This window comes from Melospiza melodia, chromosome 5, assembly GCF_035770615.1.
Source record: "Melospiza melodia melodia isolate bMelMel2 chromosome 5, bMelMel2.pri, whole genome shotgun sequence".
In the NCBI taxonomy this organism is placed as follows: Eukaryota; Metazoa; Chordata; class Aves; order Passeriformes; family Passerellidae; genus Melospiza; species Melospiza melodia.
Window position 1 is genome coordinate 28,389,542 of NC_086198.1, and position 27,116 is coordinate 28,416,657.

Here is a 27,116-nt window from a genome sequence, read left to right on the forward strand (position 1 = left end):
AGGGATGGACATGAGTGTCAGGTACACACCCGTGTGCCAGGGCCCTGGGCAGCTGTCAGAACAATGCACCACAAAGCAATTGTAATAGAGCTGAAACTCCTTACTCTCCAAAAGATAAATAATGGTACTAAACTAGAGACGTCTTTCTGAATGCTGCATCACACATATGAATTGGACACATGCTGTTCCAGAAAAATATATGGCAATGGTTGCTGACTCCACTTTCCATTTGTGTGAGAAAAGTTTTTTTATTGTTTGTAAAGTAGTCTCAAGTTAATTTAGCATGTATGCCTGATATGCAGCAATGTTGTACATGGTGCCTTACCATGCATTATACAAAAGCTACAACGAAGAACTTCCCCAAGCTTCCACATCAAATAGGAATTGACTCACACCGATCTGTGGAACAAAGGGAAATGCACATGCACTGCACCAACACAGGGAAAACCTGTGGAATCCTGTCTGACATCCCAGTCATTGGGCAGCTCACAGCAGAGCCTCCTGACAGTTTACTTTGAACACTGCCAGGGGAAAATTTCCATCTCCACACTCAGCAGGCTACAAAGAATACTAAGCACAAATATTTAAGTATTATTTAGTTCTGGCATGCACAATATCCCTTATTCAGAAAGACCTTTATTGCTTTGGTAAGTATTACAAGTATTTCAGAGTTCCCCTGTTGACATCTTATGCAAATTGTTCCTACAGCAAGTTATGGATACTTCAAACACTGGAGCAAGGCACAACATACACGTGGATTGTAAACTGCAGTACAGAGTGGGATTACCACAGTCCCTGGCAGGAAAGAAAGATTTTTCCCACAGCAGCTTCCTTTGTCTCTTTGTAACAGACATAAATAGAGACCCGCTGTTGAGGTGAATTACAGCAGGTAGTGAAAGTATGCAGGCTATAGGCAAGAGGGCCTCTTGAGTCTTCATTCCCTCACAAAATGCTTTATCTGCCTCCTAGTTAGACCAGCCCTCATTGCAAAACTGAGCACACGTAATTGAAGGTTTGTGTTAGCAGCTGCTGTGATGTGCTAAAACAATCTGCAGGTCTTAATCCCTGATGAGCCAATCAAGTGGAGTTAACATCAGTCCAATACTGCTTTTGTACACAGATGGGAATCAGGGTTTTTTGAAGTCTTGTGTAGAGAGGAGACCCATTAGTTTACAGACTCAAATGGTCCAGGTGGCTTCAGCTGGGTTAGAAGATTTTTAAGAGCCACAGGGAAATCTGTGGTAAAGGCATACCCTAAAAACCTTTCTGTGACTGTCTGGGCACCTATTTTCCCATAAAAAATACCCTAACAAGTCCTGTTCATTCATGCTATACCAGCTTTCACACCTTGTATTTGTGGTATGCAAAGACAAGCAACATGTTATTCTCAACCCCATGAAATTATGTGGGCTATAGTATAGGGTGGGGAGAGCCAACCAGAAATGTTTTGACCAACTGAAAAAATTCTGTTACATCACAAACAGAAATATAAGCAAAAATATAATGGTTTTATAAACTTCTGACTAACCACAAGACACTTTAATGAAACCATTCCAGCAGTTTTCCTTCTTCATTACCAGAGGAGCTGCTACAGTGACTGGACTTGTGGAGTTCACAGCTGTGGGGAACTCCTGCCATTAAGACTGTCCCAGAGTCAGAGTTTCCTGATATTTCAGTTCTCTGCCCTGAAGCCACAGGAACCCCAGCCCCAGTGATTCAGCCCAGAGCCAGAAAAAACTCTCAACTTTACTTCTAATAGGACTCTCAGGACAGTTGGGCTTTCACCCAAAAAAAGCCAGAAGCACAGGAGCCCAGACTGCCAAACCTTGAAACTCCTGCCCAAGTCCTCATTCCAAATTTCCAGATTCCTCTGTCTCTGTCCATCTAGCTGACAGAAAACAGGGAGATGGGAACTTGAAGTTTCAGGAGCCGCAGCTGAGGCAGGAGCCTCAGAGCTTGGGCTCTCAAGCTTGGTGTTTTTCAAAGTAATTTAAACAAACTGTGTGACCTTTAGAAAGATTTTTCTGCTTTCCTCTCTAAATGAAACATATAACATTTCAAATTAAAGGCGATTTTTTTTTTTTTTAATAATTGAATCTGGAAATGGAACTCTAGTTTTGAGCATCTACAGCACAGAATCCATGGCTATTTCTTACTGGTCTATGACACAGAGTAATCCCAATAAGACCCCAGAATTTTAGAACATTTTAAGTTGGAAGAGATGCATACAGATCACCAAGCCCAACTCCCTGCTCTTCAGAAAACTACCTGAAAAGGAATCACTGGATTCACAAGACATCCTACAGTATATGCAAGGACTCAGAGAAAAGTGTAATGGTAAAGAGATATGGAGAGATTTCACCCCCAACTAAGTGGTCCTGAAAAAAAAAAGAAAAAAGCTTTTTTCCTCTTTACAAAATAAATGTGTTTCAGAAGTTCAACTCAAATTCCAATTAAAACAAGAGCAGAGTCACTCTCCCAAGAAGCAAAGTCCATCTGCTTTATCTACTGTGTTCTTCATACACAGGGGCGATGTATCCCCACTGGGACCTGGAATCCCACAATTTCTCAGAATATTGTAATTTCACAATATCCTAATTTCCAAGCCTGCTCCAACACTGCAATATTCATCCTCATGGCATGGCAGGTATTTGCCACCTATGTGAAAGGTTGGAATTTGGCTCTGATGAAGACACATGTCACCCTACAGGGGCTAAGCTTTTCACAAGTGAGGTGACCACATGGAAAGCTTCCCTGTGAATCACAAGAATATGTAAATCTGTGCCATCAAACAATATCTGTGGGAAGTTTATGAATAATTTGATGCTACTGTTTGCTTCTATGAAACCTGGTGCCATGAAATCACTTTGCCCAGGTTCTGCACCTGTCTGTAAACTCCTGTGATAATTGTATTTCCAAAAGGGACTCTAGCTGCTACACATAACTACACATTTCCTCTTTTGTTCAAACTTCTGGGGAGTCCCTGGACCCAGAATCATAGAATCATTAAGGCTGGAAAAGGCTGGAAAAGGCCTCCAAGATCAACCAGTCCAACCTTTGACTGAGCACCACCATGCCAATTTAACTAGAGCACTAAATGCCACGTCCAGTTGTTTCTTGAACACTCCACAGACAGTGATTTCACCCTCCCTGGACAGTCTGTCCCAATGCTTTAACCATCCTTTCACTGAAAATATTCTTCCTGGGGTCCAACAGGTCTTCAAACCTGAAAGCAAGTTTATTGATGCAGCTGAATTCCCTTGCAAAATATGTATAACATAAAATAATTTGAGAAACAGTAAGTTCAAGTGCATGCCACAGTCAGCCTCACATTCTTGACACATTCAATCCACACAATACAGGTACCCAAGGACATATCATTAGATACACAATAATACCTATTAGTTACAGTAATGGTGTAACTAAGCACACTCTGTTTATCTCCCAGGCAAATCTAGAACAAAATCTAGCTACACTCAAACAGTGTGGCAAAAATAGCTTCACTTTTTAACACCTTCTAACCCTTTCACACATAACTGAACTGTAACCCAAAAGATTCTTACTTACATCCCATAAAGATTCTCATTTATATCCTACAAAGATTCTCATCACTTCTGAAGAAATAAAAGAATTTATTCAGTTCTCTTATGGCATCATCATGCTTAATTATTTCTAGTAATGAGCCTCATGTGACAGAATCCAGGTGGCCTTAAAAACTGACATGTTTATTATCCATATTTCCTATGTGTATGTTTTTACTTCGTAAGTATTCCCTTATCTCTGTTTATCAGGGGCTGGGAGTCACCTGAAGTTAACACTCTGAACTGGTATATACTAACACTGATCTAAACTCTGCATTATTAAAATTAAAATAAAATTCTGTATCAACCAAGAAAAATGCTTCATTAGAAAAGAGGTCAACTTGTACTGTTAAAGAGTGGAAAGGAACATTAGATTAAATCAGGTCTTCTTGCACAAAACCCCGAGAATCAGCAATTTCTATTCAGAGGTTTTAAAGAACATTCAACCTTCTTCAAGGTTGCTTATACATCTTTACATCACCCCATCACTACAGAGCTTGAAGTTTTGAGCACTTCATATTACACAAGGTCAACAGCACATTCCACAGACTCTCTGGGAAATGTCTCCATCACAGATCCAAGTAAAATTTCTGTGTAGAAACAGCTCTTCACAAACTGTCACTTCTTTCTTAGTTTGGCAGCTTGATCTAAAGCCCATTTTGGGAAATCTTTCTCTAATGAATATACCCCAAACTCACCTCCTCTGAGAACCAGAACAGATATTTATGCCCACGCAGGAAAAGAGACACACAGACCTCCTGCTCTGTCCTTAGGCCACGACAGTCCTGTGGCCACTACAGTTCTGCCAGTGTAACCCCCTGTGAGGGATCTGCTTGGGAATAAAAGTGACTTTATTATGATACTTTATTATGTTATTCTGCTGCAGACCAGAATCACTTTCTTTTCAGAATGATCTACACAGTACCCCTAGCAATGCAAAAGGCACAGCTGCTGTCGTAGAACTGCACTGCTACAGTTCTGCCATGTCAGGCTGTTTATGGGACAAGTTTGTGTATTGCAAAGCAGAACTTCTCTAAAACTATAAAGCAAGGATACTGTATCTCAGGAGTACACCCTTATTTCACTTACCAACACGAGTGAGGAAGCCCAAGCTGCACCACAGGCATCCTCAGGTGGATGTGGCACAAGCCTTGGTTGGGAAAACCTTCGGTCAAATGAGAGTCAGTGGCAAGACAAGAGGTAGTTGTGAGTTGACTTCAAAAATGCACTTGAAGGGAGAGGAAAGAGTCTTTCTGTCTTCTCAGGAATTTATCTGATGTGCTATGTATCCACGCCAAACTCCTATTTAGTTCAGTGCTGCTGTTTAAGAGCTCAAGCGTAAATATGAAGAGACTCGCTTTGTTTGGTGAAAAACAGGGCCTAGTTGGTATAGAGACACCAGTGCTCGTGAGGAACTAATGCAATACTTCTTTCCCCTTCTCCCTCCTAAGGGGACTCTTTGGGTACATGCCAATTTTTCCTCAGTTTCTGGGATGAGCAGCCAGTCCCTGGTAAACCCACCTCTGACTTTGGTTATGCAGGTGCCCTTCGCTTCCAAGTCAGCGGCTGCAGCTGCACCTCAGCCCCTCTGAGGGCTCACCCCGGGCTGGGCTTCTCTGGGCTTCTGTCTTTTCCCTCCATTCCACCCCTGCTGGCCCTCCCTTTCTGGATTGCGAAGCAATTGAAATTGAAAACTGAAATTGACTCAGAAATTGTGTCCTGGCCTCACAGGCGCTTTCTTGCCACCAAGCACCAGGTACTTGGATCTTCCAGCTCTTCCCACACACGGGTCTCCCGTTTTCGGCACACCGGGACCACGCTCACCCCTCCACGTGCCACTCCCTCACAGCTGCAGAGATGGCGCTGTGCCGCCATCCCCAGCAGGTTGTACCTTGGTCATGCCGCCCACACACCGAGGGTCTGACAGCTGGCGGCACCTTCGGGGCAGCCACGGCACCGAAGCCCGGCTGCAAGAAGCCACCGGGAGCTGGGGGCAGCTCCCGCCGTCGACGCCCGCCGCGCGCCTCTGGAACCTTCCGTGGCCTTGGGGACGAGCTGTGGGGGCAATGGGCGGGCGCGGGCGAGCCGACCCCGAGGGAGCCCTGCCTCGGGCGCCTCGGCCGTCGGGGGCGGAGGACCCACGTACGGCGCTCGCCTTCCGCCGGGCACCGCCGCGATCCCACCCGGTTCCCGCCGAGAGAGGGGAGCGGGAAGCCGCCCGCCCTCTCTCTCTCTCTCTCTCTCTCTCTCTCTCCCCCTCCCTCCGCCGGCCCTCCGGGAGGCCCGGCTCCCGCTCCCCCGGGGGAAAGGGGGCAGCCGGACCCCCCGGCGGGGGGATCTCCTCGGGGCGGGGCCGCCGCCGCTCCCTCCCGGCGGGCGCGGCCCCCGCGCCGCTCCCGCTCCCGGCGGGCCCCCACGGGCGGCACGCGCGGCCGGTGGATGCCGCCGGGTGACGTGCAGGGCGCGCGGTGGCAGCACCTCCCCGCGCGCCGCTTAAAAAGAAGAAGAAAAGAGGGAGCGAAACATGAGAGCCCGGACGAGCCGCAGCCGCCGCCGCCGGCAGCAGCAGCAGCAGCGGAGGGGGCATCGCCCGGCCCGGCCGCCGCCGCAGTCCCGCCGCGGGGACACCCTTCCTATGGGACGACAAGTGAAGGGCTGCTGCCGCCGCCCGCTGCCCGGCCCGCCCCGAGCCTCGGCGCTTCGGCGCGGCAGCGGCAGCTGCTAAAACCTGTGCCGCTCGCACAACTTCGCCGGCTTCGAGCATCCTCCCGCCGGGCTCGGCGGCTCGGTCCCCCCCGTTCCTGCCTCTTCGCGTCCACCTTTTTGGAAGAAGAGGGGGTGGCCGAGGTGCTGTTCCTCCGTCGGCTCTTTAACCGCCGCTGTTATTATTCTCCTCCAGACTTTCCCCTTCTGGGGGAGGGAGGTGGTTTCCTGATCTGAAGTGCAAAGAAAAGTCAGTGGGATTCCCCTCCTTCCTTCTCCCCCCACCCACCCCCCCACCCCCGGTTTGGGTGCATTCACACGCTCCCTCAGGCATGATGCTCAAGATGCTGCCGTTTAAGCTGCTGCTGGTGGCCGTGGTTCTGTGCTTCTTCGAGGGGGATGCCAAGTTTGGGGAGAGCGGCGCCCGGAGGAGAAGGTGCCTCAACGGGACCCCGCCGCGGCGGCTGAAGAAGCGGGACCGGCGGGTGCTGTCCCCGGAGGCCCCGGGCGGCGGGGAGGCGATGTGCCGCGGCCTCTACCCCCGCCTGTCCTGCTGCTCCCGCTCCGAGGCGCAGGGTCTGCCGCACGCCGAAGCCAAGGTAGGCACCACCTGGGGCTGCGCCGGGCTTTGCGGGAGGTTTTTGGCGTTCTGGGCTGTTTTTTATTATTTTGCGCCGAGCCGCGCACCGGCCGCGAACCTGCCGCGTTCCCACGCGGGCGGCGGGGGCGATGCCGCGGCGGGGGGCGAGGGCGCGGCGGGAGCGGGACCGGCCGCGGCTCTGACGCTGCCGCGGGAGGCGCGGGGAGCCGGCTCCGCTCCGCAACCGGAGGGGACACGGGCGCCCCGCGGGGGGACCGCGGTGCCGGCTCTGCCTCCCGGTTACTTTCTGCCCGCAGCGCCCGAGGGTCCGGCGGCGGCGCCGTGCCCGTGCAGCGCGGCCGGGCCGCCCGCAGGTACCGGCGCTGCTGCGGGAAGGGCGGAGGAGCCGGGCGGCAGCGGTGGCAGCGGAGGGGCTGCGCGTTCGCCCGGCGGTGCCATCCGGGCTGGGCTTTTCCTGGCGTGAGAGATCGTGTCCAGTTTGCTCCACATGCTCACTTCGGGAGGGCGTTCGGATAGGGGCTTGGTGCCGGTGTACCGACGTTCCGTGATCACCGGCCGCCTCGGGGCCCGTGTGCTACTCACGGTTCCGTGTGTCAGCGGCGAAAGCTCCCGAAGTGTCCGCTGTGGAGCCCCGGTGTCCCGGCTCTCGCCCAGGGCCGGTGTCTCACCAGGTGCCCTGAGATACTCTGCCTTTGCACATTACCTGGCAGCCTCTCTGCCCAGTTTCAAGCTGCGGTCATGTGAAGGGAAGCACCTCCTCTGCTCACCGATTTTTTAAAATTGTCAAGTTCTCTGCATCCTTTAGCAAGTTAAATTCTGCTTATCAGCCTGTTGCTTAGATTTTCAAAGGCGTGGGTACCTAACCAGGCAGGACTGTGTTTGATAAGCTGCGCTGTGCTGGCCAGTGCTGCATCCGGGGGTATGCACGGGGAGGGAAGTTGCTGAATAATGTCATTAAGAATCACTGCACATGAAATAAACAATCAGGTGCCTTTAAAAAAAATATTATTACTTTTCCTTTTCTTTCATTTCCTTTTGTTATTTTGGGGGGTTTTTGTAACATTTCATCCTCCTTTAGGTTTAATTAAGAATTCCTCAGTTACAACTCTCTAGTTGTCAAGGTCTGAGAGACTCTTGGAAAACTTGTGTTTCAGTCTTGCTGGCCCAAGCATAATAAAAAAAAAATACCCAGCCTGAATCGAATTTTTATGCTCAGTTCACGGTAGATTTCACTCCATTCTCATGTAAACAGCTTCTACGAATCAACATATGTGTCTGGGTGGTATCTCTCACTTTGTTTTGTAACAAAAAGCCATATTGCATCATTTAATTTGCTCAAGTCATGCAAATAGGAAAAAATCAATAGGACAAAAAGGGGTCGACTTATCCTCCTCCCCACTAAACTGCTGCCCACACACAGAGTCCTGTTGCTTATGGCAAAAGAATAACAACAACACCATTGTGTTTGTTAGTTGGTTCACTAATGGGTGAAACTGGAGAACATCATTCTCCTTCAGTCCCCAGCTCTGTCCAAATGTTCATGCCTTTTGAGGGAGCATTTGTCCTACCCCCTCTATTCCCAGATGATTGAGAACTGTCTTACTGCAGGTTTTCAGCTGCAGATCTCTCTTTATTCATACCATATGCAGCAGCAGTTTGAGATTCAAGGCAGATATATTTCTTCATGTTGTCTAGAGACAGTGTCATTAGGCTCCTGTGTGATGATTGAATTAAACTATAACCACACACAGATAACCTGAAAGATCTAGCTGGGGAAAAAAAAAAGGAAAAAAAGAAGGGAAAAAAAAAAAAGGAAAAAAATAATAAGGACTGGAAAATATGTCCTTAATTCACCCTGTTTGCAATGTCTCGGTGGCATATATACTACTGAGATTATTCAGTGCTTGGAGACCCTTGTGGTAATTGGTTGAATGCAATAAACTGGAAGTGCAATTTTGGTTAGTTTTCCATCCCCAGGCAGTTGAAGTGTTTATTCTCTTCTTACTATTACTTTAAAAGATCTTTTAATTCCTTTCCAGTGTGTTTTTTTTCTTACTGACGGTACTAAAAACCTGATGTAAATGTGAGGAAGTGACCACAGTACCTATTCCTGAGCTGTTGAACCCATTTTGTATTTTCTTTAAAATATAAATTACATTTTTAAAGCAATGTTATTGTACAGGGTTGTAAAATCAGACTTTTTTCCCTGAAGATTAATTTTAATGAAACTCACAAATCTGCTTTATCATATCTGATAAAGATATATGATTAAAAATATGTGAAAATATATGTAATTTATAGTTAACAGAATGGGGTGGTCATTCTGTAGAAGACTTGGCATAGTATTATGGTATACATTTGAATGTAACTTTTCTAAAAGCACATTTTTTAAAACTGTGTTCTACTACAGTTCCCAAACTAGCTTTTTTAAACTACATCATCTACCTACATGATGGAGAGGCCATGCCATTAACAGAAATCCGAGCACTGCCATCTTTTTAAAAAAAATAAATTAATTGACCATGCTTAGTAGACATTCTAATAAGAGCCTCTTGGTTAAGATGCTGGGTCTGTGAGAATTTTTGACCAAATTATTGATCTGTGCTTATAAATGAAAACACCACCTGCAGTTTTGGGAACAATAATGGAGCTCCCGTAAAGAGCAGATACAACACTGCACTGGCTCAAGAAAAATATTTGCATCCTGTTGTTGACATTTAACTCTTTTATTTTTCTGGCAATATCCCCTTGTTTATGAAGGGCTGCTACATCCCAGCCAAACATTGCAATATCAATTTTTCTAAAAGTTTGCTTACAGCCTGAAAGGCAAAGAAGTCATCTCTACCTTGGATGGTTTCACAGCCAAGGCTGTCAAGGAATGGGTGAAAAGTAATTGTTTTCAAGTGTGCCCTTTTACAATCATTTGTTTGCTCTGGCTCTTTCATGAACAAAGGCTATTGTTGAACACATCCAACTAAACAAATAACTCATCTTGGGGTCCCTTTAACAGCTGCCTTAGTACAATGATCTATTTAAATATTACCCTAAAATTGAAACTGAACTCTTTAATGACATAATCCAGCACTGTAATACAGAAGAGGCATATGTTCAACTCAACAGCTGAACAATCTCGTCAGCACATGATTTTTAGACATAAATGCTTGTATATCAAATATGGCTTAATGCAATGACTTATTTCACTGGTTTCTTCCTTCTGTTAGCATCAAAATTCTACTGCCTTTCTCTAACTAGATATGACAGAGTACACAAAACAGATGACAATACTAGTCGTAAAGAATTTCTGTCTGTCTCTTGTGTCATCTTCTGTTTCTTCTTCTTTGCATTCTTCCTTCTGTTGATAAACCAATTTAGTATGCTGTGCTTTCCTGTGCATTCCAGGATTTATCTTACCTTTAGTCTACCCGTTCCACTTTCATGTGGCTAGAGATTAAAGGATGATCTTACAGATGTTGTAAATTAGTCAGCAGCAGGCATAATCATTATTAGGCATGTTGCAATAAATGTTTGGAAGTTTTACATATTTTCCAGAGCGCAGTTAGTTTAAACCACTGCAGTTTGATGGTTTCACATACGACTTTAAAAATTGAAGCAGGAAATTAGTTTACATTTCTTCAAAAGACCAAAGCCATTGTCAACTTTAAGGTCATTTTCAAAGTAGACATCCAACCAAAAAAGCTTTATTTAAATAAGTATTTCAGAATATGCTTAGAACTGGTTTAGTATACTCCAGGATAAATACATTATTGATTTACTGAAATTCAGAATAGAGACTTGTCCTATCTCCAAGCCAGTACAGAGTTACACATCAGACCTCACACAGAGCAAATGTTACCACCCTATTTTGCTTGAGCGTTCTAAAAGTTAAGTAACATTGTACTTGATTTTCAGATAATTGATTGACTCTCATTCCTTAATCTTCCGATTAGCTATTATATGACCAAGATTCATTCCAGAAATGACATGAGGGGGTGAATTCCTGTGGTTAATTCCTGGATAGCAGCTGCTCAGGGGGATTAGGATCCTTTTGTCTTAACTTTGAGGACTGAAATGTTGGCAAGCTTGTATCACCAGGCAACGTCAATTACGTTTTCCACAAGAAACAGTAAATTAGCTTTGCCATCCTGTAATTTATTTCCCCCCCCCCCCCCGTTCACAATGTGTTCTGGAGCCTTCCAGTAGAAGTACAGTCTTCTATCTGCATCTCTGTGGAGTTAATTCAATAAACACACTGAATATTTACCTAGTAATACCTTGTGTTTACTTGTACTTCTAAACATACCATCACACTGTTACCACAAGAAAGTCTGAGATGAACTCCCTGATGAAAACTTCTGAGACTTCTGCAAGCCAGGTGGTACTACTGCATGTAGGCAAGTACTTTGAAGGGTCTGTACTCACAGTCCTTTGATTCAAGCACCAAAATGGGTCATTTCATCCTTACTTCAAGAGACAAGTGACATGATGTTCTTAAAAAGTAGCATTTATGGATAGTGGTTTTGCTCATCCCTTGTTGGCTTCAGACTTGGCCTGTTTGGCAGCCAGTGACCTGACTGAATTATACAGGCCCCTTCCCTGTGTCAGAATCACAGCATCCCTGAGGAAAGTTCAGCTAGTGCAGAACATGCATGGATTGCTGCAAACATGTCAAGTCTCTTCTCTACTACCTGAACTGCAACCCTCAGCAGTATTCAAGTTGCAAGTTTTAGTTGTTATGTATTCTGGTTGTAATTTCTAGTAGTTATTATTGTATTTTTACTTCTTTCATCAAGATTTATTTAAATAAATACCCATATCTACTTCTTAAGTAAATAAATACCCATATTTACTTCTTTCATCAAGATTTATTTAAATAAATTACCATATCTCAGAACAACATTTGAAATTCAAGAAAGAAGACTGAGGTTAAGAATTCTACTGCTATGGCCCAAATGGGCAACCTAGCAAAAGGAATCTACACTTTTTCAGGAGAGAAGAGCCTGTGGCCATGGAAGAAATTCCTGAAAGAATTCAGGATTAAGGCAAACCTTTTGCCATACAGGCAACACGCACGGTTCATTTCTGTCTGATTGATTACTGTCTTAAAGCTTAAAAAAAAAAAAGACAAACCTTTTACAAAATATGTGGGATAATTACATTCTCAAGAAAGGTTTGAAGAGAGATAATAAACTATATGTAGCAGATGTTAACCACATTACTTGCCTGCAGGTGCTATGAAGCTGAGGATAGTTTGACAGCAGATAGTCTGAAGAACAGAACATTTATTGCATTTAGTGATCCTGGCAATCCTGGAGGAATTCTTTTTGAAGCCAATGGCAGCACATCCAGAATAAGGGTAGAAGCCAAATGGTGTTCTTTTAATCAGTGGTCCAACTTACAACACTAAACTTTAGTGCACATTTCAGATGTTCTTTTGACAATATATGTATGGTAAGACTAAATTTTCCTGGATAGACAATGCCTTCTAAATTAAGGTTGTTAAAAATAGGATGTTGTTTAAATGTATGGGCCATATATTGTGTCATATTTTGAATACATACCTGTTTTAAACAATTGAAAGTGCATTTCTCTCAAGCATTTGAGGTCTATGTAATTATGCCCCGTAAATAAAAAGCTGAGTTCAGACCTGTGTTATCAAAGTATAACATCCTAGAAGAGAGCTGACCTATGAGATATCAAACTCAAGCATATCCAGAGTGTTCCTGCACTAAATAACTTATTTATCAAAAGCAACTTAGATAATTCCCTTTAATGTAACATGGCAAGGGAATGACATTGGAAAGTCCTTCTGTAAATCAGCCCAGAGATACAAACTTGCTAGAAAAACTAGCAATATTTTCAAATGTGTTGTTTGTAAATATTTACAAATCTCATACAATACATATATTTATGACATCAATATTTCTTAACATAAGTGTCGTACAGTCTCTGTTTATAACTGTGTTACATAAATAGCAGAAGGAACCTGAGCTTTGTTTTTGCACTGGAACAGATTCAGACCCTCTCAAGGGAGAGAACACTTTTCCCACTGCCCACCATTGGGATGAATGACCAAAAAACAATCCATGTAGTTAACAATAGATTAATAAAGTACACGCATTCAAAAGCTAATGAAGACAACTACGCTGTTTTCCATTATTTTTCATGATTTGATGACATTGCACTACTTCAGTTCCTGTGTTTACTTAAACACATCATCAGTTGTGGTTTCGTGCCTCTTTAAGTGCTATGCATCCATAATATATGCTTTATTAGAGGACAAAGTTACTGTTTCCATATTGACACAAACAAGACATTACAAATTCTACTTTTGCACTTAAAATAGACAAATGTCTGAAAACATACACACCTCCAAATAGTGTGCATTAGAGAGAGCAAAAAGCAGAGCAGCATTTAAAGCATGAAAAATCCATGGTGCCTGCTGAATTCCACAGCAGTCATTTCAGCAGCCAGGCTTTGTGTTGTTCAAGATACACCTATTTTACAAATACCTAAACATGGCTTTCCTGATGTGTTCTGATGCAAGAATTTTAAGTTTTAGTCTCTAAACACTTGAGTAGGCTACCTTACAAGTTAGGATTCTAGGTATTTCTTGTCAGAGAAGTGGGTAGGCCTGCTGGTGTAATTCCCTCTTGTGTAAATGATTCCTATAGTTCAGAAATTGCCTATGTGATGGCGGGCACGGGTCCTTAAAATAACTTGAGTACTGTTATTCTTCTCTGAGAAGCAAGCTCAGATAGGAAATCTTATAGAAGATCTTGTAAGAAGCCTCTGTAAGAAATCAGAGAAATTAAAATCTCACTGTACCAATGGCATATTGCACATTTCATAGTAATAACTTCTGCACCTCCAGAACGGTGACATGAAACTCGATGCATTGATAGTAACTGTATTGGTTCCATTAGCTTTATTTATGGCATGAGGCCATGCAATCTTTCTTTGTGTAGGATGGGGACACAGGTCACAGGTTTACTTGTCTCTGGTTTGTGGCTTGCAGGTCCTTTCTGTTACCAACAACACAGAATGTGCGAAGCTGCTGGAGGAAATCAAGTGTGCACACTGCTCACCTCATGCTCAGAACCTATTCCACTCACCTGAGAAAGGGGAAACTCCTGAAAAAGAACTAATGCTTCCCTACCTGTGCAAAGACTATTGTAAAGAGTTCTATTACACCTGCAGAGGTCACATACCAGGTAAAACTCATAACAAAATATGGGGCTAAATGATGTCCTGATATGTTGATATTGTCTGAGCAGTTGTAGATCCAGCTTCTAACCAGGAAAAATCTCCACTGATATCCAGGGGATTTGCCCAAGCAGGGAAAGAATGTCTTCCCAGCACATCTTGTGTAGGGAGGTAAATAATTTGAGGGCTTTCTTGCCACCCTCCTGTTAAACTCACCATGAAACGCACATGGTTTGATTGTTGTCAAAGGCACCTGAAACTGTTACCTTTGCTGAAATATTATTGTGTTCATTCTGATCATGCAAAAAAGCAGCTGGCCATCCAGGAGGCTATTCTAAATGATAGTTTGCTTAAAATGCAAGAAATAAAAGGTCCTGGCTGTTTGCTGTAGCCTCTATAAGCTGATGAGTAAAGTGTTTTTTCTGGTTTTGTTACCCTAGAAACTGATGTTTTTTCCACGGGGTTTAAAGCCCATTGAAATCAAAGGGCCCTATTTGATAGACTTCTGTGATCTTTGAATCACTTCCAGCGTGCTGTTAACAAGCAAATTCTTGACTTACCTAACACTTCCTCGCTGTAGTCAGTGGAGTTAGCTGGACATAACCAAAAGCAGAGTTTGCCCTGTGCTGTCTGAGGCAGTCACCAAATGTGTGCTATCACTTGTAACTATATCAACAAAATAACCGCAGAGGATGGCTCTTTTAGAAACACTGTCTTAAGACACTATTATGTTAAATAACATCTTTGGTATTCCCAATAGTAAATTATTTATATGTTTAAGACTGTCATTTTTAAACTATGCTTTTTTCCCTGTCCAAACACTACTTATAAACAATGCCACACAGGAGAAAATAATTAAATAGGTTAAGATTTCTTTTTTTTTTTTTTCCTTTAAACTAGCAACACAGACTGGAAAAAAAGACTTGATAATGAAATGAAAAATGAATTTGTGAATAGTCACTTTTAACATATGAACACAGTTTGTAATATAATATAAACATATTTGAGTAAAGGGGATAGTTTAAGTGGATGGGATTTGCAGGATAGGTTTTTAATTGCATGTTTACAGTGTGTACTTGTTTTCTCTGAAACCCCAAGAGTGCAGGGATTTTTTTTGCAGTGTTCTTTTATTGACTTGAGAAAACATTTTGAATTGACTTACTTTTTCCTTTTACTGTGGTTTAACATGTATCTCAACCCATTCAAATATGAAAATATTATTATTGTCTTTATAAACTAAGAGATGTTTCTAAGGCTTTCTTAAACCAGCTGTTTCTTGCTCTTTATCACATTCCCCAAAGCAAAGCAGAATAGATCATAGTTGCCAAGACTGCCTGCTGAACAGCGATAACAGATTAGATATTCTAAATGTTTGGCCCATACAAGAAGTCAGCACAAAGACATTTTTGACATGAGTTTGTAGCTAGCACAAATGATTTTCATATTCTGCACAACGAGACCCTCAGAGTTGTTTTGTGACATTCTACGTTTATGAGGAAACAATTTATTTAATTGAAAAAAGTGAAAGAGGGAAAAGGGGGAAAGAAGGAGGAGGTGGAGGGAGGGAGGATGAGAAAGGGCTGAGCAGCACAGGAGCTACAGCCACAGGAACCTCGCTCCTCAGATCAACATATGTGGTGACGAATGACAAATTTATTTTTCTACAAAGTTTGTGTATATGTAAAACTGCTGAAGTGCATCAAGATGTCAAGTGCTTTTTGTGACCACCCAGGCTGCCTTGAAAGATAACCAGATGAAAGCATAACTTTAGCACTGGGCAGAGCACTGTGCTTTGCAGCAAAAGAGCTTACGTACTTTAGCATCAGTTAAAATAGGATTTTTCCTACATCAATCAGATGCTAATAATTGTTCTAACTACTTGTCCTGAAAGTAGGTTGTACTAACAAAAACTTGTTGCATGCTTACATCCACCAACAGGATTAATTTGGTGAGTTGACTGGTACTCATGGTTGTTGATACCTATTCTTGCATTTCCCAAAGGTATTCATTAAGATTCAGGTCCCTCTTTTTGAGAAGATGACCTATAGTATTTTAATATAGTTTCATAGTCTTGTACATTCTGAAACATAAGTAATTAAAATAACTTATTTGGGGTTCTGTTTTCCTTGTGAGACTTGTATATCCATAATAATATTTATTGCAAAAGAAAGAAAAAAATAGAAAATGCGGAAGCTGTGTTTTCAGCTTAGCCTGGAGGATTTTACAAAGAGTTGAAAATTAACAGGCCCCCAAACCCAAGGTCTCTGGCAATGATTCACTGTGCATTTGTTAAAATGTCGAATAATTACTCTTCCTCCATTAGGGAGTGCTAATTGTTTCTGAACACCAATACAACAGAGTTTAAGGAAATTGCTGACTACAAAAATAATTTTATCCCTTAAGTCCTGTGCAAATGAGAAATATTATTAACATTTGAAGACACAAGCATCTTTTCTGGGATTGAAATGTTAGCAGGACATATTAACCAAGAAGGCTGAGAAATTATGCATCAGTTATTTTCATGAGTTAACTTCAAAAATTCATTTATGTTCTGTCTCCTGCAAAGATGAAAACTCTAGCAGATCCTTGGTTAACTCTTTTGAAGACAGCAGTTTGCCCACCAGTTATGACTGAATCAGAACTTCCACTGACTTCTTAAGGAACATTGAGAGAAAAAGTGGACCTTATTCCTTATTCAAGCAGAATAATATCAGAAGCTATTAGGATTATCTGGATGAGCAGGAGGGTGTAATGTTTCACCAAGACTTTGAGATTAGAGCTTTTCTGCTTCATTCCAGATAACTGTTCTGATTATTTCTCATCTAATCTTTACTTCAAGCCTCAGTTTAAGGGATTATTGATGGAGACACTGGAGTTAAGTGATTTAATGAAGTGTCTTCAGTCAATATGAATTTTAAGTTTTCCTTTTCCATAAGGGAAGACTGTGTAATATTTATTACTAATACAGATAGTAAAGAAAACCACAGCTGATTCTGCCTTTAGACATAATCAGAAACTCAATCCATGCCATTGGAAGTGGCATATTCTAAGGAACAAACCTGTGCCACAGCCATGGTGCCATCCAAGGACATGGGAGAGATTTTGAGCTATCTGGCCTCCATTATTTCCATTTGAAGAAATGGGTTCCAGATGATTGTGGGTGAATTCAGATCCAGGCCCAGGTCTGAATCCAGACATTACCAGAACAGACGTCTGATAGGATTTTTCAAGCACCAAACAGGGTGTTCCAAAATGTTGGAATTCCAGCTGAAAACATTGGAATTCTAAGAAATTCTACAATTCACAGAGCACTTCCAGAAGTTCTAACATGGCTGATTAATGGTCACAGTCAACCTGCAGAAAAACAGTAGTGGGTGGTAAATTTGCTACTGGTAACAAGAGCATGAAGGGGATCAACCCTGCCTGTGTGCAGGAACCTGCAGTGTCTGGGCAGGAGACGAGGGTCACCAGTCTCTTGAAAACCAGTTGGAAATTATGTGAGCTACCAGTGGACTTAGTACATTTTGAAACGATCTGTCTGAAATCACGTCTTTGGTTTGGTTTTTACTGGCAATTGAGAAGAGAGGAGAATATGGGGCTTTTGTGAACAAATTCACATCTAGCTGTCAAAGGTACAAATCAGAAAAAAAATCCCCAAAAGGTAAAGGCTGCTTTGACACAAAGTTGAACTGTATGCTCAAGGTCACAGCAGAAATCAAGCAGGTGAGCCTGATTTCCAGATGCCCTCAAAGGCAGTGCAGGTTTCCTCAGATGAGTGGATGATACTCAATCCTGTGTGCAAGGCAAAGTCTTTGACTTGCTGCAAAGTCTGAGATGTGTGCTGCCATGGCACTGGAGTTGTGTGTCAGAGAGAAGAGGAAAGGGGATGGGTAATCAGGGAATCCAGCAAAGTGGAATTTGGTGAAGATAGGACAGGAAGGGAGATACAGGGTGAGGAACAACTGGCTGCAAATACCAGTGGAGAGAGGAGGTGGGGATCAGCTGGGAGCAGTTTTCCTTTGAAAAGGCTTCTAATCTTGCAATTTATTCCCACAGTGTTTTATAAAGGCGAACACAGAAAGCCTTCACTGTAGCTGCCTTAACTGAAAAGCCTGTCGTTGGATTCTTGTTTGCAAGACAGAGTTTAGCATAGAAATGCAAGCCTGTGCAAAATCTGACACTTAAACATGATGTTTAATCATCCTTTGTGATTTCAGTTTTCTTTGTTAACACAGGCACCGCTCTGTCAACGCGTACACAGCTGGTAGGAAATTTGTAATAATATGTATGAGTCTTTTAAAATAAATTAGTTAGTACAGAAATTCACACAGGACCAAGGGTTGCAGTCCCTATTCCTTTTTTTTTTTCCTTTTCTCCAAACAATTCTAGTGCTTAGGGGCACTTGTCAGGGACCATTCTTCTGGACACTGTACAAACTCTGAACAAAATGGCAAACTGTACACTAAAGACCTTACAATCTAAGCATGAGAAAGAAGATAATAAATGGCTACAAGCAGATAGGAGTGCAGAAGCAAATGTTTCTCTAAATGTCCTCTGGTAAGCTGTTAGTATGTTAAATAGAGCATATATAAGACACGGAGGGTTTTTTTTTCTAAATTACTATGTTTTTATAGAATAAAATAGCAATATTCCACCCTTAATGCACAGGTGAAACTGTATTTACAGAGGTTACATTCCTCCCAGTAATGCAGCATTTTTCATAGTTTAATTCTAGCCCCACTTTTTTACAAGTGTTTCTAATGAAAATGGTCCATGAGCCTTATCCTTTCTTAGAATCTGCTGATGGATTTGCTAAGCAGCAAAAGGCAACTGCAGTGCACCATGCACTTTAGTGCATGATAAAATATTTCATGAGGCAAAGGGATCAGTCTTACATACAAGAAAAGGCATTGCTCTGATCAAGTGAGTTTTCATCTGATTGTTATTTAAAATTGACATTTTCTTAGTGAACAACATGATCACAACCTGCTCTGGGTTTCCCTGACTAAAGATAACACTCAAGCCAAGAGAAGTTTATCTTTAGTGATTAGTAAATTGTATACTTGGAAAATTCTAGAAATTCTTAGTAATCGTACACCTCTAATTTGCTATTGCATTTTTTCAAATGACCCACTGTGCCTAGAGAAATAAATTATTAAAGACAAACCCCTGTATTCTTAAGTCAAATAATTCAACAGCAAGATTTTAGATTACCTTTGATTTTGGCATTATATTTACAAGCCTTGGAATACTACTCTATGATTATATCAGAATTCCTCTTCAGTTGTTCCACTTGAAATTACATCTCCCATTTTCTCCAAGTAACTATAAATTAAAAGCAGCTCTTCAGAGATGAAGTTTACTGAAGCTCCAAATCATGGTAATTAAACTTTTACACCACAACACACTACCATGTGTTTCCAGATATTATTTTATAGAAATCAAAGGCAGACTTTGTCCTGTCATTTTTCCAATATTTTTAAAGGAAGATATATATGAAAAGAAGTATAGTTGGGTGGGAAAGGCTTTTCACTCCACAAGAATTCTGGGATCCAAAAAATTTTCCTATTCCACATAAGGAAGAAATTGAACTCTTTCGAAATTTTCCATGAAGAAAGCCACAGAGAGACCACCCCAGGATAGCTAATAAAGTCGTTGTTAGGACATTTACTTGGGAAATGGGAGACTTAGGGTCAAACTCTTGCCTGACAGATGAGGGGCATTGACCTGAATATTCCTCTTCCTAATGAAACACCCTAATTACAAGACATTGGAGTATAGTGATACAAGGTTTGCTGTCTGGTTCTGTCTTTTTCATTTAGACCAGAAGTTTGAGCTTGGACCAGAAACATCATGCTAAGTAAAATTTTGTCAAAACTGATAATGTTTCTGAAAAAGCTTTGCTTGTAAGAAATTGGCATTTTCCAATGAAACACAGCTGTCCCTGATCAGTTCTTATTGTACGTTGTAAGCCAGAGGTTTTATGGCCAAGATCTATGGATTACTGCATTATTCACAAGTGGTAAAGCCATGCATAAATTAGGCCTCTAATTCCAATTAAGTGCTAATTCTGTGTATCCTATGAGTTATGTCCTGGACTATAGTACATCCTAAGACAGTTGCCAGTAATGCAAACAGGAACAAAGGTAACTTAAGACATATTATCTCAACAATGTTCTGGTGAAATAGTGCATGTATAACTGGCCAGACTCTGTCTTCTTATATTTAATACTCATGATTAAAACCTGGATTGAAATGACTAGAAATAGGTTTGTGAACAGAAACAGATTTTTTTTTCAACGTCCTTTAATAAAATGCAAGAAATTAATAGCAATAGTGGCAGGGTTTTTCTTCAAAGGCTCCCATTTTATCAACTTTGTGTTTCTCTGGATCTTCAAAATCCTTCCCATTTTAACCTAAAACCTAAGGACCACCTTTTATCCAGTGCAGCATGAGACATATCCCTTTTTCAGGGGATGGGGCTGAGGAACTGGACTTCACCATGGGACACTGCTCAGCTACTTTAATGCTGGAGAGACCACCTGGATGTCAACGTGGTGCAGTTTTCAGCACTACTTCCCACTTCTCACCTCTCCAACCAATGTCCTTTGCTGGCAGCATTCCACAAATCTTTTACTGCATGTCTTTTACCAGAGTCTTCACTGAGATTTTGACTAGAACTAATCACTTATTTAAAAAAAGTTAAACAGAAGCTGCTCAGGCTATTTTACAGCAGATACTAGACTTGATTGATAGGGTTAAAATTAGGGAGAAGTGTGTCACAGCCTCAACTCTGAACTTTGTCTCTTAATTTTTTAGTGAGTGAACTATTGTGTCATTTTGAATGAAACTTAAGCGCACTGAAAATGAGGTTTAATACAAATACAGATGAATAAACTGCAAAAGGCAATGCTCAGTTTGTGTTTATACATTTGTGTTTATTCAGAGCAGACTCTCTTTTTGCAGATAGCCCTTTGTTTAAAATGTCTTTTTCCACTTTAATCTATTTAAAGATGAGTTTGATGACACAAAACTGCAGACATGACAACACACTAAATATTTGTATGCTCTTTTGCATTTTTAAGGTTTCCTCCAAACTACAGCTGATGAGTTTTGCTATTACTATGCAAGAAAAGATGGTGGTGTGTGCTTTCCAGATTTTCCAAGAAAACAAGTGCGAGGGCCAGCTTCTAACTCCCTGGACCACATGGAAGAATACGACAAAGAGGAAGAGATCAGCAGGTTCATAAAGATAAATGCTGTTTAATGCTGAAAAAAACCCCCTAGCAAAGCCTGTGGTTTTCACAGAGAAACAGCTCCGTGTGTGCTTATGCTGAGCAGCTGTGTTTTCCAGATGTGACTTTCCTTAGCTGCTGCTAGAGTACGTCAAAAGAGAAAGTTACACGAGCTTCAGCACTTCAGTACCATTTGATATTTGCCTTGCTGAAAAGGTGTTAGAATCCTGCTCTGATCCACCCTGTGGATCTTGGTTATTGTCCAGCCCATGGATCATTCATAGTTCTGGGAAGTAATCTGTACCTAAATTTAATATTACTAAAAAACAGCAATAAGTTTATTAGTAAATTTATGTCATAATCTTCAATTTATTTCATTTGTGGAGGGTTTTTTTGTGAAAATAATTAAATTAGATTATTCCATCATAAGTCGTTATTTTAAAATGGATATTAGAATCCAAATTTTATCCAAGTGATGAAATTTACTCTGTTTATTTTATAGTAGAAATTCTGTATTTCTAAATTATTCTCTTCTTTTGCCAACTTTTTTTCCTCTCCCATTGCTCTACATTTTGGATCTAAGTTTATTTAATGTTCTCATTTTTGTATGCAGACCAAATTTTCCTCAACTGAAGTTAAAGCTGATTTTCTGTATTATGTACTTGCATACATTCAAGGGAATAATTTATCCACATTAATATATTTTAAATGTTTTATTATAAACCTGTTTTTAATATTATTGCACAACAATAATTTTATCTTTTTGGGACACTGTTGTGTCATGGTTACGAGAAAGAAGAAATGTCTCACTATTTCTGTAAATTTCTTTAGAAAACACAAGCACAACTGCTTCTGCATTCAGGAGGTTGTGAGTGGACTGAGGCAGCCTGTGGGAGCAGTACATTGTGGGGATGGATCCCATCGCCTCTTCGTTCTTGAGAAAGAAGGATACGTGAAGATCTTCACTCCCGAAGGAGACATACTCAAGGAACCTTTTTTGGATATACACAAGCTTGTTCAAAGTGGAATAAAGGTTGGATTTTATACTTACCTCTACCATTTTATATTTTAGCATGTATATGGGTGAAATGGGAAGAATATTTTTTAGGTATAATTAAATTTAAATAACAAAAAAGAGTAACACCACAGTTCTTTATGGCAAAGAAGTGAAAACTCATAGTGGGAAAACAGCATCTTGTAACTCTTATCAAACTATTTTCTTTCCCTTCATTTTTTCCTCACTTTAAATTCAAATGAAACTATTCAGCACCAGCATTTCACAGCAGTATCTTTGTATTTTCATCCTTTGGGCTCATTTCCAGCCCATTGAATTCAGATGAGTTTTGCTGTGGTGGCAGTGGGAGCAAGTTTGGCTCAGGGCCTCCCCTGCCCTCCAGGTGCTCAGTGATGCCTGGAGACCTGGACACAGGAGGGGGCCTGGGAATGGTCAGGGATGCCCTGGAGAGGAGCAGGGGTGCTCATTCCCTCTTGGCTCAACCCCAAATGTAGCCCAAGCTTCCCTGGGTGGGAGGCTGCTCTAAAACTGTGTGTGTTGGAAGGGCACATAAAAGTGACTGTCCCTCTGAATTCAAACATGGGGGTTGGTGGGATGAACAGCTTCCTTCCTGTCCACTGGGAACACTTCTGTGGTTGGGGCAGTGAGTGGGGAATGGGCACTGATGGGAATATGTTGGAAGGTGGAGGTGAGAAATTACATCTAGTTATGGGGTAAGTACCAATGGAAAACTTTTAAGTCTGTTGGAAGATATTTTACTTCTGGAATGCTGGAATTCAAGTGTTGTTCCATGTTGATTTCTTGTCACAATTCAGAATGGTAATGCAAGTAAAATTCAGCTACATAAAGAAGTTTTAAGTTGTAATCAGGTTATGCCTAGAACAGTCAGGACTATGTATCAAAAAGCCTTCATGGATGAAAGTCATGTTGACACACTTGACAGAGGGAACTTAACTGATAATTGTGACAAAACAGGTCAATTTGGAATGCATAGCACATGTTAACTGATAATTTTGTTTCAGCTGTAAGGGCAAGAAGCCAATTAGGATAGACTTTTCTGAGAGAGAATCTCAGAGGTTTTTAGTGTGTATTGAAAAAGAGAGCAATGAAACATATTGCCCCTTTTTCAGGAGAAAAAAAACCTACTTTATATGATTATGTATTTTGCTGAATGCTTCCCTTTCTGCCCCTGAAAATAACCATTATGTTCAAGATATCCAAACAGAAGGGATTTATCAGGGGTGGTTTTGAACACCTAAAGCTGTTTCATATTTCTTAACCAAAAGTTCTGATCATTTGTACTTGTGGAAAACTGACAGTGAAATTTCCACAGAACTGTTATTGGTCCCAAAGGAACCTTTCTTGAGGAAACTTTTACAGCTGCAACTTAGAGACAAGGCTAAATGGAAAACTGATTTTCTGAACAGGCACTAACCTGCTTGATATGACTCCCAACAGGTACACTCAGGATCAGATACAACTTTCAGTTCTGTTTTAAATCCGTGACCTGATCTTTTTAAAAAATCATCATGTAATGGTCTACACTGGATCTGTTTCAACTACAACATTTTGTGTAAATAATTTGATGTTTCTAAGCTAGAAAGTCTAATTCAATTCCCTTAGATAACAGTCCAGTGACTGAGGATAATTGTGTTGCAGTGTTTAATGCAGGCTGGCAAGAATGGAGGCTTTATGTACTTTGCAGGGAAGGAAAAAGGGAATGTGCCTAGGAGCAGGACTCCAACTCTTAAATAGAAAGAGTAAAGAATTTGTGGAATGAGTACATTACATAAAATAATAAATAAATCAAAAACCCCAAACCTCCTATAACCTAAATTATAGTTTTAAAACAAGGGTTCTTAAACATTTTTACATTTGCAGTCTAGTTCCTATAATCATTGTCCATGGTCCCTTACCCACAAGGATGGGAGATCACTGTGGCAATGGCAGCATTGTCACTACTTGACAGAGTATTTGGTTTTACTTACCTTTTACACACTTCAATACTAGAAATCAGTAATGGAGAATACTCTGTGGACAGATGATTTTCCAGCAGTCAGTGCAGAACAGGCAGCAGTTACAAAAACGTCAACAAACCACTCTGTAAAACACTGCATCCACTTGCACAGTGCAAACATCATGGAATGTGTCCTCTGTGCTCACTTAGGAACCATGTATAGTGCCAGAATTTGGATATACACACTTTGAAGAAAACAAAAACTGCTCATCTGTTTTCCAGCCTCAGAGCAATAATACCAAGAAAAGGCAAACTTTTTTTCCCCTAAAAAGAAGTGTAAAAATTTTCTCTCTTACACTCAAGTGTCTGAAAACAGACACTTCTGCTATTTTCTTTCTGTACCTGAAATAGAAACAAATACTTAACTCCAGTGACAGTAAAAACAGCAAAAATACTTTTTCAGAATTTTAGAGACATATGTTGTACCCAGTAAATAATTAGAATAATGATCATTACAATGCCAATAATGCAGCTGTGGTTGAATCAAAGGTAATATAAATTGATGCCTCTGAAAAGAATTTTGGACAGCTATCCCATTAAGATATTTATAATACCAATGGATGGAATTATATAGTGGTGGCTAATTTTGTCTTCTTTTTTAATGTCAAGAGGAAATTTAGCAGTGATAAAATCATTATATTTTCATAAATTAGCAAATGTGTTCCAAAGAATCAACTTAAAACTATCCTGAAGATGATATAACCAAGAAACTGAAGTGATATATTTCCTTCATAAAAATAATCCTGGAGGTTGGTTTTAATTTCACAAACATATTTCACTCATTACAGCACTGGCAGTCAGATAAGGAGAAAGACAATATACAAAAACAGAGGAAGAGAAGTGATTGCACTGTACAACAAAAAGTAATGTTTCCCTCCTAAAAAGATGCCTTTTTGTTTCTCTAATGGATCTACTGATCCCTGTATTGGTGAAATTCATTTGAAGTCCCTAGCATTGCTCTGAGCACCTTTGTAGGGCTTCTTCATGGGCTCTGCTGCCCTAAGCACATAATTCGGATTGTCTGGGCTTCCTTCTTGTCCATCACTCCTGGGAAGGTCTGTGGATAAAAATAGAAAGTAAGTGAGAAGAGTGGTGCAACTCTTTGCCCAAGTTTTATTGGTCCTTTGGCTTTTAATGTTCATTGAAGTCACTGAGGTTCTCTGCTTGAAAACTCTTGCTGCAGTGCAATTACTGACAGTTACATGATTGAATTTTAAGGAGTTCAAATTAAAAAGGAGCAGTGATAATTTTATCTGCTGCCAGTATCTCAGAAGGAATTAGCACAAGTGTGGAGAAGCATTTCATAACAGAGATAGACTTCATGAATGGATGATAGTGACTTATGCTTCTTTGTGGTCCTACTCAAGAGAACATTAGATGCAGGATTCCTGAAGATTTAAAAAAAAATTTTTAAAAAGCTTATGAACCAATTTTTCTTTGCACGTCTCCTAATTTCTGCACAGTTAGCAGGAATGCTTTTTTGATCTCCTATTTTTTAATTTAGTTGTTGGAAGCCATGAATGGATATTAATCAAGAATTTGCTAATTCAACATCTGTGGCCTTCTCCACTGCATTTTATGTCACCCTGGCTACATAAGTATTGCCAAGTGTGGACACTTGGCCAAGCCCCTCCTGTCACCTCCTCCCCTGCCTCAGGAATGTGGTGACAAGAAAAATCTGTGTACCTTGGTCTTGCCTTAGAGCTGAGTGAGGACATGAGTGAGACAAGGACCTGTAACCCAAATCTAGGCCATGCACCTGGCTCAGCTATCTAGGAATATCTAGCCCAGTGTAGTGGAGAAAAAACACTGATTCCATCTCCTAATATATTAACGTGCCCATTAATGTTGCAAACTACCCTGATTGTATACAGAAGAAAAGAATGAACCTTTTACCAAAAAAAAACCCTCATAAGACACCCAAACTAAAAGTCTGCTTTCCCTGTTTTGGTGATTTACTGCTCCATTGTGTTGTGGTGAAGAGAGTTGTTAGTTGCAGAGCAACATTTTACAGTTCTTCCTTCAAAGTTATGTAGCAAAGACAATTTTTAATGAAAATATTAGAACCCATTTTTTCTTTGTCTGATTTTCAACTGCTGTTATTTTCTTTCTGTTTTAAACTATTGCCAAGTAGAAAAGAGGCAGAAAGTTGAAATGAGAAGCTATTGAAGTAATAATGGTAACACTTTAAGTGGCATTTAAGGAGACGTTATTCAATTATCTAGAAAATTTAGACCTAATGTGTCTGAATCTCTTGTCAAAATTAGGCAAAAAAAAATTAAAGGCTCCAGAAGTATCATGCAAATCTGATTTTATCTCATAATGCTCTCAGCAGGGGAAAAAAAAGTGTCAAAACATTCCAAACACTTGGATTTAATGATTTCCTGAGATGTAACAAGGCTGAATATGCTGTTATTATAAGATCAGTCCAGTCACCTGCTACTCAGGATTGTATCTAACTTACAGAAAAATGGTCAATGCTGTAGCAGTTCTCCAAATTTTCATACTCCTTTGACTGTATTTTATCTTATTAACTGTATTATTTCATAAGATTTGGAAACCTTTAGGTTAGCAGCAATCACCATAAAATATAGCACAACCTATTACATCAATTTTCACTTACTTTCTTCTCTCCTGAGCCCAAAAACCTGTATTGGTCTAAAATATATTGTTCAGAAGGGAAGGCATCAAGGTACGGTTTGGAAACTACAAAAAAATTAGGAACTTAGCACTTTTCTTGGGAATTAAATGCTATAATCAC

At 40.9% G+C, this 27,116-nt stretch overlaps 2 protein-coding genes across 4 annotated transcripts in view; one reads left to right on the top strand and one right to left on the bottom strand.

Moving 5' to 3' along the window:
• Nucleotides 1-6,609: 6,609 nt before the first annotated feature.
• The window catches only part of HHIP (hedgehog interacting protein), a 74,972-nt gene continuing 54,465 nt past the window's right edge, over nucleotides 6,610-27,116 (top strand). The window contains exons 1-4 of the mRNA XM_063156709.1: nucleotides 6,610-6,883; nucleotides 13,901-14,096; nucleotides 21,174-21,330; nucleotides 22,155-22,356. Of these exons, the coding sequence (XP_063012779.1) occupies nucleotides 6,617-6,883; nucleotides 13,901-14,096; nucleotides 21,174-21,330; nucleotides 22,155-22,356 (822 nt within the window). The 5' untranslated portion in view covers nucleotides 6,610-6,616. The remainder of the gene's footprint in view (nucleotides 6,884-13,900; nucleotides 14,097-21,173; nucleotides 21,331-22,154; nucleotides 22,357-27,116) is intronic.
• ANAPC10 (anaphase promoting complex subunit 10) overlaps nucleotides 22,356-27,116 on the bottom strand; it is a 143,848-nt gene continuing 139,087 nt past the window's right edge. For all 3 annotated transcript variants that reach the window (XR_010027772.1, XR_010027771.1, XM_063156716.1), the window contains one exon: nucleotides 22,356-25,412. The gene's annotated coding sequence lies outside the window, so the exon portion shown is untranslated. The remainder of the gene's footprint in view (nucleotides 25,413-27,116) is intronic.